This window comes from Trachypithecus francoisi, unplaced genomic scaffold (assembly GCF_009764315.1).
Source record: "Trachypithecus francoisi isolate TF-2019V2 unplaced genomic scaffold, Tfra_2.0 Lachesis_group15, whole genome shotgun sequence".
NCBI lineage: Eukaryota > Metazoa > Chordata > Mammalia > Primates > Cercopithecidae > Trachypithecus > Trachypithecus francoisi.
Window position 1 is genome coordinate 66,597,921 of NW_022681460.1, and position 12,535 is coordinate 66,610,455.

At 40.5% G+C, this 12,535-nt stretch overlaps 1 protein-coding gene across 2 annotated transcripts in view; it reads right to left on the reverse strand.

Moving 5' to 3' along the window:
- Positions 1-714: 714 nt before the first annotated feature.
- The window catches only part of UST (uronyl 2-sulfotransferase), a 336,463-nt gene continuing 324,642 nt past the window's right edge, over positions 715-12,535 (reverse strand). Inside the window, exon 8 of one of the 2 annotated variants that reach the window (XM_033235126.1) lies at positions 715-3,870. In XM_033235126.1, coding sequence (XP_033091017.1) covers positions 3,587-3,870 — 284 coding nt within the window. In that variant the 3' untranslated portion in view covers positions 715-3,586. The remainder of the gene's footprint in view (positions 3,871-12,535) is intronic. The other variant, XM_033235124.1, reaches the window with a different exon arrangement.

Genomic DNA, 12,535 nt, shown 5'->3' on the forward strand with positions numbered 1-12,535 from the left:
TGCTGTTTCAGATTCACATATTCTTACTTGAAATCAAGCATGCTATTACCAAAGTGGATTTCTCTTTCCTTTAGTATCAGCACTTTGATTCTTTCATAGAATAGTCACATATAATTGGAACACACAGTCACATCAGATACACAGGAAGCACGGAGTTTGTTTCCCTTTGTAAGTTCCATTTGACCACAGCAGTGAAGTTTCCGAAGAAGGGTATTTGGGTCAAGACTGCTCACTTGAGAGGTTACAGTGGTCCAGGTTTTGAGGCGCTACATGTCTGAGAAACAGATCATCATAGACACTGAGAATTGGGGCACATCCTTCCTTTCCTACCTGACTGTAGACATGCCCCGTAGATGCTGGATGACAGAGACGGACGATTCAGATGTAGCCCCGACACAAAACCAACCGTGGAAATACCAATAAAATCAGCTGCTTAGTTTTTAAAATACGCAGCAACGTGAGTAAATGACTAGTTCATTTTCTCAGCCCCCTTTTCTGCTGTCATGTAATTACAAGAATGGAAATTCATATCCTTTTAAAAATATGGCTTTTCAAAATCCTGTCTTGAGGAAAAAAGCTTGGCCAATTAAGAAGGCTGAGGCGAGGAACTGCAGGCACTTTTATTTCCAGCTGTCAACAGGATGGAAAAAAATGTCAACTTATTTATATTTATTTATTTACATGAATGATGAATAAGTTAAGGAACGCTTCATCTCAAACACAGATTGCTTTTATTTTAGCTAAGTTAATGTTTCAGTTCCATATATATTTTTGAATTTCCATCAATGTCAAACACCATTTTTTTCTTCTTAAAAAAAAAAAAAGATTTACAAGCACTTTTACGGCACTCAAGAAAGTAGGCTGAAGGTTCATAATAATAATTTGCCTTTTAAAAAACATCCATCAGACCAAAATAAAATCATTTTAATTGACTCCTTCCTGAGTAACTAAAACCTTGGAATGTGCTGAAAGGTTATAATAAATAAGACAGTCAAAGATCAACTAGCTTAAAAGGTATTTTTTTAAATTAAACTATGTAAAATGTACAATATGCTTCATGAAGTACAAACTGTTGGGCCCAGGGCCAAAGAAAATGTCGTCACGTTTGCCAAATACACTGATGAAGTACCTTGACTTTTAGGACCTAGAGGGTGTTGGTTGGGACAAAATAACATTAAGACCCTGTAAGTAAATCCATCACCATCTTTTGTTGTGAAGTTATAATGATCACTGCTGAAAATAAATGCCTTTGAACACACAGGTAACAGTACCCAGGTAAACTTGCAGTAAGAGGATGAACGTTTTTGAACGACCAATTGTCTCAAGGTTCTGACAAGAGCAGAGCAAACACAGCCAACTCAACTTTATTTTCAGATTGCGAGATTGCACAGTGTGTAAACTAATCATCATTCTTTATATGGAATTTCATAGAAATGACTCACAGAGGACCAGGCAGCAGTTCTTGTACTGGTTTTGAATATGATAGCTGTTCTCCAGGTTGCTTTTGAAAGTATGCCTAATGGTAGGGCCCTGGTCTCTCTGAACAGGACAAAGGATATTTCCTCCTCTAAGAACATTTCCCCTAATTGCTTCTCTGCCCCCATCCTCTGAGGCAGAAAGAAGGCCCATGAGCGGCCAAGTGCTGAACTCCATGCCTCTGCGGTCCCTGCCCTCCCTGGACTCCTGTGGGCTGGAGCCTTCTTAACACACATCTCATGATAAAGTAGCTTTAGTGCTCACTTGGCAGGTTCCAAATGACTTGCTTTATATCTTGGCTACCGTCCAATTTTAGTGAAGGAAGAAAAAATTCTAGAGAGACTTGGTGGTTTATGAAAAGTAGAAAATGTGTAGCTTGTGTAAAGTCAGAGTCTTATTTACTATTAACTACTCCCAACTCACACATTTGCTAGGGCTGGCTCTAGGGGACAAATATGAAATAGACAAAATTTGTTGCAAGCATCCTTCCTGCTGCCACCACTGAACCTCGGCTTCTCGGCTAGCTGTTTATTGTCTCCCCAGGAGAATGTGTATTTTCAGGATTTCTTTAAGGTGAAAATATTTCAGAACTCAAAGGAACAGATTTCTAATGACTGAACCAAGGCATCGTTGATAGGTGGCAGGGGAGGGGCAGTGGGAGGTGGCAAGAAGACATACCTTAGGACAGTGAGACTGCCCAATATCTAGTCACATTACATTGGAGGCAGCCACTTACTTACAAAGCTGGCCAAGCAGTCTCTGCCCCAAAAGCTCTTGCTGCTTCTATTTTGATGTCTCAAGTAAGAGTTGAGGTGTGCTCAGGAGCACACAGGTCCCATAAGAAAGGGGACTCTACCTGCACAGAACTCAGGTAGTTCTCGGGTAGCTCTGTCACCTGCACAGAACTCAGGACCCCTTTTTACTGAAAACAGGTACCTCTTAGGGGACTAGAAGTTACGATAGTACATAGTGCCGGGTCCTATGGGACCCAATTTGGCCAGAAGTGTGTTTGATAGATTACACACCATCTGTGGTCAGGCTCAGAACTTCTGCTGTAGGAGTCAAATGCCTGAGCTAAATTGGTTCCTGGAACTTCCATTTAAAGCAATATTGGGAGAAGATGTTTCATATTGGGTGCAAAGGACACAGCCATGCCCTTTCCCTGATGCCACATGACCTTCAGATTTATCTGTCTTGTCTACGTTCTTCCTTAGACAGCAAACAAATTATTTTCCCTGCTAGACTACTTTGATATCTGTCAGCATGGTGCTTCGAAATGGAATGTTTCAGTGGAGCTGGTCATGCATTTTGACCTTGAAAGGTACTCCAGGCTGGGGATTGGTTGGGGACATGGCACAAGCTGACTTGCTCTTCCAGAGATAACGACACTGCTCTTGGTGAAAGTGCCCCCTGAGAAGGACCAGAGGCAGAACTCTACCCATGCGGGTAGAAACCACTTACCCAGGGAGATCCTCCTCCTTTAAAAAAAAAAAATTTAATTGAGACAGAGTCTCACTCTGTCATCCAGGCTGGAATGATCACAGCTCACTGCCACCTCAAAATCCTGGGCTCAAGTGATCCTCCCACCTTGGCTTCGTAATACAGGCTTGAGCCATGGCACCTGACTCCATCCTCCCTTTTGATGTCCTAATCTGTCTTACCTTCTCTTAGATCCTTCCAGAGGAGATTCCCTGGTCTCTGAAGTGGTTTGTGTTTCTACTGAAATATACAAATCTGGATGTCTCCTACCATTGAGGTAATATTTTTATAAGTCATTTTACAAATGATAAGTTATTAGGCTAGGGGCTATATTTCTCCCCCTTTTCCCATCATATGGGGTAGGGGGAAAGCTGTTTTATGACAAGATGCCTTGGGATGGAGCCATCTAGTGTACCCAGGAAAGACCCAAAGAGCCAAGAGAAAACACAGAATAAAATTAAACAAATAAAACCCGCAAAACCGGGCATCTCCCAATGACCCCAACATGTGGGAATGTTTTGTTCTTTTTAATGCACCCAAGCATTAATTTAGTTCCTTAAGGATTTTACTTCCCCAAAACAAAGAACTTTATGGAAAAGGGAGATAAAGCCATGGAGGCAACACAGTCACATCACCTCTTATAAATATCTTCCAGCCACTTTTCATCATCCTGTTCTTCATCGTCGATTGGCTCCTCAGTTTCCAGTGGAGTTGGGATAAAGAAGTGTGGCCTCAGGGGGGGCTTGCTGACGTGAGACTTAAGTCCAAACTTGCGCTTCAGCAGGTGGAACTGCTCTTTGACGTAGTGGTAAAACTCGTACTCGTATCTCATCCGCTGGTAGAGGATCTGCACGGCCTCAGGAGAGGGGACAGTCTTCTTCACCGTCACAGTCATGTTTCCAAGCTTCCTGTGCTCTGGAAGAGAACCGGGGTTGCACATGAGCCATCGTTTGCAATGCTTTAGCTTAGGAGGGATCCCCGCGAGGACCCACATTACCTGTACAACTCTGGTAGCACGTAACGAAGCAACTGCATATCCAAGTGTTAGAAGGGAAGAAGGGTTCCTGACCATATTTGGAAAGACTTACCAACTCTAAGTGTTAATGTCAACGTGAGTTGACAAAGCACAAGCTATCTAATTTCCTTTCATCGGATGTGAACCATGCAGTTGGACTAAATTCAATTGTTAACTCTGAGTTCTACATTCTTTTGAACAGCAGAATCTATCCATTTTCCCTCTTTTATTTCTTGTTACACCAGAAAAGGGCTTTACCCTCAGAAGGAGGCATGAAAGAGCCGTCTAACTACTTTCTAATAATCTTGTTTTTGTAAGTTTTAAAATACTGACATAAAGTTTAATTTGATATAAAATCCATTTCCATTTTACTATTTCAACAATGCATTTGTCCAGAAAAGGAAAGGAAGGGCTGTCAGATTTCTTAAGTATAATTTACAAATTTTTAAAATTTGTTTTTATTTTTTGTAGAGACAAGGTCTCACTAAAACTGTTGCCCAGGCTGGTCTCGGTATCAAGAGATCCTTCTGCCTTGGCATCCCAAAGTGCTGGGATTATAGGCATGAGCCACTGCACCCAGTCTAAATATAATTTTAACTGTTGTAAATTTTAAAATTTTATTGTGGTAAAATATGTATAACTAAAATATGCTTAATTTTATGCTAATGCTTAATAACAAAATATGATATTTTATATTCATTGCTGAATAGCATGAAAATGTTATATATAGAGTGTACAATTTTAACTATTAAGTGTACACTTCAGTGGCATTATTTATATTTACAGTGTTGTGCAACCATCACCACTATTTTAAAAATCCTTTCATGAGTCTATACAAAAACTTGATATCCATTAAACAATAACTCCCAATTCCTTTCCTTTCCTTACCCCACCCTACTTACCCCATCAATTAGATAGAACCTCTAATCCATGTTCTATCTTTATGAATTTGCTTATTCTCAGTACTTCATAGAGGTGGAATCACACAATATTTGTCCTTTTTTTGTCTAGCTTGTTTCACTAAGCATGTTTTCAAGGTTCATCCATGTTGTAGTGTGGATCAGAACTTCATTCCTTTTTTTTTTTTTTTTTTGAGACAGAGTCTTGCTCTTGTTGCCCAGGCTGGAGTGCAATGGCACGCAACCTCTGCCTCCTGGGTTCCAATGATTCTCCTGCTGAGCCTCCTGAGTAGCTGAGATTACAGGCATGTGCCACCACGCCAGGCTAATTTTGTATTTTTAGTAGAGATGGGGTTTCTTCATGTTGGTCAGGCTGGTCTTGAACTCCCGCCCTCAGGTGATCCGCCCACCTTGGCCTCCCAAAGTGCTGGGATTACAGGTGTGAGCCACCTGCACCCGGCCCAGAACTTCATTCCTTTTAAGGTTGAATAACATTCCATTGTATAGAGAGAATGCAATTTGTTTATCCTTTCATCCATGGAGAGACACTTGGGTTGTTTCCATCTTTTGCTTATTATAATGAACACTTGTATTCTAGTATCTGAGTCCCTGTTTCCACTTATTTTGGGTATATATATACCCAGGAGCAGAATTGCTGGGTCATGCAGTAATTCTAAGTTTAACGTTTTGAAGGACTGCCAAACTATTTTCCACAGTGTTTGCACCATTTTACATTCCTACCAGCAATGTGTGAAGGTTCCAATTTCTCCAAATTCTCTCCTACAATTGTTATTTTCCTGCCTTTTTAAAATTGTGGCCATCCAAGTAAGTGAGGAGTGTTATCTCACTGTGATTTTGATTTGCATTTCCCTAATGACTCCTGATAGTGATGCTGATGCTAATGGTTTCCCTAATTTCTAATGACCTTTTCATGTGCTTGTTGACAAGCATGTGACCAACAAAGGCTGTTTGTTAGTATATCTTCTTTACAGAAATGTCTATTCAAGTCCTTTGCCCATTTTTGAAGTGGGGTTTTTTGTTGTTGTTGTTTGCTTTTGTTTGTTTTTATTGTTGAGTTGAAGGAGTTATTTATATATTTTCGATAATCTGCACATCTATCAAGTATATAATTTAAAATATTTTCTTCCATTCCATAGGCTGTCTTTTCACCTGTTGATAGTGTTCTTTGATGCACAAAAGTTTGTAATTTTAATGAAGACCATTTTAGCCATTTTTTCTCATATTGCCTGACTTTTGGTGTCATGTTAAAAAAAAAATTGCCAAATCCAAGGTTGACACATAGAAGTTTTCAATTGTAATGGAGACCATTTTATCTATTTTCCTCTTACTGCCTGTCTTTTGGTGTTATATTAAAGAAGCCATTGCCAAATCCAAGGGCATGAAGATTTGCCCTCATGTTTTCTTTTGTAATCTTGTTTTTGACCAAAATTTCTGTCACCAAATTTGAATAGGTATATAATTTACTAAATATAGTTCCAAATGGCTATATCCAAAATCAGACTCATTTAAAAGGACACAGACTTCCCATTTTTTAGGATATTTGAGATACCTTCTGAAGCCTCCAGTAGCAATTCTAAAGAAGGAATTTGAGAAATTCTCTATGTAGAGGCTAAGAAGGGTAGTGGGGGATTAGGGGACAGGTGGGGATGGTTTATAGGTACAAAAAAATAGAAAAATGAATAAGACCTATTATTTGATAGCACAACAGGGTGACTATAGTCAACAATAATTTAATTGTACATTTAAAAATAACTAAAAGAGTCAGGTACAGTGGTTTATGCCTGTAATCCCAGCACTTTGGGAGGCCGAGGCAGGTGGATCACAAAGTCAAGAGATGGAGACCATCCTGGCCAATAAGGTGAAACCCCATCTCTACTAAAAATACAAATAGCTGGGCTTGGTGGTGTGCACCTGTAGTCCCACCTACTCGGGAGACTGAGGCAGGAGAATTGCTTGAACCCAGGAGGCAGAGGTTGCAGTGAGCTAAGATTGTGCCACTGCACTCCAGCCTGGTGACAGAGCGAGACTCTGTCTAAAATTAATCATAATCATAATCATAATAAAATAACTAAAAGAGCATAACTGGGTTGTTTGCAATGCAAAGGATAAATGCCTGAGGGGATGGATACCCCATTCTCCATAATGAGATTATTATGCATTGCATGACTGTATCAAAACATCTCATGTACCCTATTAGGTATTAATTAAAATAAAAAATAAATAAATTCTCTGTGTGGCCAACAGCCTCGTTGAATAGGGGTACTACTTTTCAAACTGACTCTTTTGAAAGTCCTTTGCCAGGCTGGGTCCTTTGTACAGGGAAGCCTAGATCCTTGTAAATAGATAACATGGTCTTCATTAAAAATTAAAAACATAACACACATTGAACATTCTAGAATTTCTGTTAAAGAACTTGGCATAGACTCTTCTGAAATGGGTTCCTAACAGAACATTTTATAATATCTGTCTTCTCTGAAGATACGAACTCTAGCTAATCTGGGGCGGGTCATTGTTCACAGGTCTTAGGTGTTCCTTTGTGTTTTTTAAAACAGAGTTAAAAAATCTTATGAAAGACAGACAAGAAACAAAGAGTTTTAACTCAAACATTGAGAGGCAGAGGAAAAATAATTCTCTCATTGAAAGCCTCCTTCAATCCCTTCCTCTGAGAGCACTATACATTGTGTAGGGTTTTGTTTGTTATCTGATACACAAAAAAGTAAGACTCCTGCGATTTAAAATAAATTCATTAAATTATTTGGCCCAACCTGGCAAAGGATCCAAGGGGATAAGCAAAGGGGAGCCTAGAACCTTGTAAAGAAGTAACTTGGAAATCTGTTCTATTTCACAGCCTCAAAGCTCTTTGTCATAAAGTTGAAACAGTAATTTCCTAAAAACAATGGACAGCAAGTGTAATCAAATAAATACCCTGACTACAAAACTATCTGAGAAATACCAATCACGTTTTTAACTTAGAGCAAGGTAACTTTCTATACTGGTCTTCAATCACTTGCAAAGTGTTGGTCTATATAATGGATTAAGTTGACTTGCTATATAAATGGTTATTAATTTCAGGCCAGAAAAACTTTGGGAAGATTCTTTAAAAGTTACAGCATAATGGGTTTATACATTTCTTTCTTTGATTACGATTAGGTGACTGGGTCAACTACTATAAGGCTACTCCTAGTTCATGACAATAAAACTCTCTTCCCTGAATGCCTTCCTCTATGGCTAGGTGGAGGAGTTGGTGGATGGGCAGAGCAGGTAAATAACTCTGTCAAAAGTGAGAACATATCCTTCTGAATAGACATTTCTCAAAATAAGACATACAAACGGCCAAGAGGTATATGAAAAAACTCAACATCACTAATCATCAAGGAAATGCAAATCAAAACCATAATGAGATATCATCTTACTCTAGTTAGAATGGCTGTTATTAAAAAGGCGATAAATAACAGATGCTGGTGAGGATGTGGAGAAAAGGGAACTCTGATACACTGTTGGTGGGAATGCCGATTAGAACAGCCACTATGGTAAACAGTATTGAGATTTCTCAAAAAACTAAAAATAGAACTACCATGATCCAGCAACCCTTCTACTATGTATCTATCCAAAGGAAATGAAATCAATATATCAAAGGGATACCTGAACTTGCATGCCCATGTGTTTACTATAGTACTATTCGCAGTGGTAAAGTTATGGAATCAACCTGTGTCCATCAATAATGAATGAATGAATGAAGAAAATGTGGTATTATATACGTAATACTTTTTTATGATGTCTTTCATAAAAAAGAAATCATGTCAGTTGCATTAACATGGATGGAACTGGAGGTCATTATGTTAAATGAAATAATCCAGGCACAGAAAGACAAAGATCATGTATTTTCACTCATATATGGGAGCTAAAGAAGTTGACCACATGGAGGGAGTAGGATGATAGATACCAGAGGCTGGGAAGGGTGTCTGGGTGGGAGAGGGCCATTAACCAGTTAATGGGTACTAACGTACAGTTAGATAGAAGGTGTAAGTTCTCATGCTCCATAGCAGAGTAGGGTGGCTATAGTTAGCAACCATGTATTGTATATCTCAAAGTAGCTAGAAAAAAAAACTTGAAATGTTCCTAACACATAGAAATGATAAATACTCAAGGTGATGGATACCCTAAACACCCTGATTTGATCACTGCACATTCTATGCATGGAATAAAATATCATACATATCCCATACATATGTAAAATATTGTATATATCAATAAAATGTGATATTGTGTCCTTCAAGTACAAGTGAAAAGAACCAGGACATATTTGCATGATTAGTTAACTGATATGGCATGAGATGGTGATAGCCCTGGCTGAGCCTAATGCTTTGTGGTATATTTTTATAGTAACGGCTACAGTTAATGGGAACCAATGTGTAGCAAGCACTGAGCTAAGCACTTGTACACACAATTGTACTTAATCCTCACAACAACCCCTTGATGGAAGAGCCATTTTACACATGAGGAAACTGAGGCCAAGACTATAACTCATTCAAGGCCACGCAGGCAGAAAGTGGCAGAGGTAGGAGGCTCCTCATGACAACCAGCTGCTGTGCTTTTGCTGTGTTGTTTCTTGGTGTGGACAGAGGAGCAGGCTATTACTGCTTCTCACACCTTTCTTCACAGTGTGGTAGAGCATAATGGTCAATGTCCAGGCCTAGAGCCTATTACTCCTCATGCTGACTGAGGCACCCAAACTTCACAACAGATCTCACAGGAAACTGGCAGGTGTTTTGGAGGGAATGGCTAATGGTTTTATAGTTTGGGAGACGAAAAGGGTTGGTTAAAAAAATTGGGCTTGATCATCTCTGGGTCCAATCAGAAAGCCCAATACTCACATAATCAATTATGAAAACCATCCCAACTACCACTATTTGGAGAATTCTACCTGAGAGGTAAAACCACGTCCTGCTGCTTTTATTTAGCTTGAACTTGTAATTATGTGTTTCTAATAGAAAACATTTTATCCCAGGCAGAAATTGACCTAGGATCTACCATGTTTGGAAAAAGACAGACTTCTGGTGATAACCAGCATCTAAAATCCCAGTGCACTCCATCGACTCTATGACTAGAAAGCACTGGCTCTGATGATTCCACTCAGAGCCCCCTACATTGACATATTTTATCCAACTTTTATACTGTAATGAGAGGTCTTTAATAAGGCTGATATTTGATAAGATCCCAGGTGGCCTTTCCAACCAAATTTTAATTGCATGTCACCTTACTAGCCTGAAGAAAGTGCTTTGGCTATTTGATAGTGCTAGTCAGAGCATGAGGAGGCTGAGCCCTGTGTTTGCTAGAACACTCTACAGAGAGGACAGACTTCTAAGACAAGAGGGAAGGGGGACTTTTTCATGTTTGGCTACAAGGTAAGAGCTTTAAAAGATCCTTTCTTGAATAGTTAAGGGTCCAGGGAGGGTGACCCCCAAATACAGCACCCTGGTATGCTGATATTTCAAATCAAAGGCCACTGGAGACTAGTACATGCTGGATGAAGCTGTTCTCTGAAGTTCCCTTACCTACCTAGAAATTGGACCTGCCAAAGAGGAACAAAATTGCCTTCAGTCCCCTCCCCTAAAATTTCATTAACCAGAGAAGATCAAAACTCATGTCACAGAGGAAGGGACTGAAGATTAAACACCACACTCAGAGCTCAGATGAACGTTGTCCCAAACTATTGCCTGTTCTCAGGTCTCATTCAGTTCCCAAAGAGAATTATTTACTTTCCACTGCCTGAGCATTGGGCCCATTCATTCCCCTTTAATATCATTTACTACTCTTCAACATTGCCACATTTAACCTCCATTTCCCCTTTCCCTATGAAGAAAGGTACAGAAAAAGCTGGACCTCCCTGGGTTATGGGGTAACCACTCTCTGATGATTTTCTCCTGTGTACCATTTTATTTTTAAGAGGTAGGGTCGGCCGGGCGCGGTGGCTCAAGCCTGTAATCCCAGCACTTTGGGAGGCCGAGACGGGCGGATCACGAGGTCAGGAGATCGAGACCATCCTGGCTGACACGGTGAAACCCCGTCTCTACTAAAAAATACAAAAACTAGCCGGGCGAGGTGGCGGGCGCCTGTAGTCCCAGCTACTCGGGAGGCTGAGGCAGGAGAATGGCGTAAATCCCGGAGGCGGAGCTTGCAGTGAGCTGAGATCCGGCCACTGCACTCCAGCCCGGGCGACAGAGCGAGATTCCGCCTCAAAAAAAAAAAAAAAAAAGAGGTAGGGTCTTGCTCTGCTGCCCAGGCTAAAGTGCAGTGGTGTAATATAGCTCACTGCAGCCTCAAACTCCTGGGCTCAAGCAATCCTCCTCTCAACCTCCTGAGTAGTTGGGACTACAGGAGTGAGCTACCATGCTCAGTTTCATACACATTAATAAATTTTATTCCTTTTTTTCCCTATTAATCTGCCTATTGTAAGTTCATTTCCAAGAAAGCTTCAGAGGGTGGAGGAGAAGCTTTTCCTATTATCCCTCCAATAACAATAGATTGTCACATGTATTTCAGTTACCTCAGTCTTCCTTACTCTTCTTAATCCCTCCCTAAATCCCCTGTCTAAACATGAGGGTCAGTATCAGCTGGTCCGGCAGATTCTTATGAGATCTAATGTTTTCCCAAGCTCTAGTTTTGCATTAATATCCAATTCTTGCTTCATTTATCTACCCACCCTGCCTCCTTGGAGTTTCCTTCTCTCTCTCATCCACCCCTTCTTCTTCATTGTCAACCTCTCCCTTTCAACTGGCTCCTTGCCATCAAAACTCACTTCCCTTCTTGAAAAAACCCTTGTCTCATGCACCCTCCCTCTTTCATCTTTTCTCTCTCCTCCCCATCAGAGCTCAACTTCTTGAAGCGCTGTCTACATTTGTTATAACATTTTCAGCTTACGTACATGACCGAACTCACCAAAGCCTGCTTTCTGTTCCTTCTGTACTCCATTCAGTTACTCTCGCTTCCTTGTTGATAGCTCAGAGGGCACCTCTCAGCATGACCCTATCACACTGTGGGCCACACACTCCATTTTGAAGCCCTCTCCTCCCCTGGCATCTGCAACAGTGTTTTCCTGGCACCCTCACCTCTCTCTGATCACTCCCTTTCCATCTTCTCTATGCCCTCCTCTTTCCCAGTCTGTCTTGTAAAGACCAGTCCTCCTGAGGCTCTGTTGCAGCCACTTCCCTTCTCTCTGGTTACTCCCTGGGTGGCAGCATCCAACCCTCTACCCTTTAGTCTTCATAGCACTGTGGACAACAAAATGAACAGTTTATATAAACAATGACAGCTTTCTTGACCTTTTGTTTTCCACAGAGCTGCCAAATTTAATAAGGTTAATGACATTGCCAGAGGGTTATGTCGCGGTCAGAAACAGGAGTGTTATTTTGTGCCAGGAGAAACGGAGACTCAGATTCAACCAATATTGATGGGGAACACCCATTATGAGTTTGGATCATTATATATGTTATTTTATTTGATATTCTCAATAACCCTGTGAGGTGAATATCATGACCCCTCTTTTGCAGATGGAGAAACAGAAACTTACCCAAGGTCACAGAGCTGGCTGGTAAGTGAAAAAAGTGGAATTTGAATCTGGGTCCCCATCTGTGTTGAGGTTTTC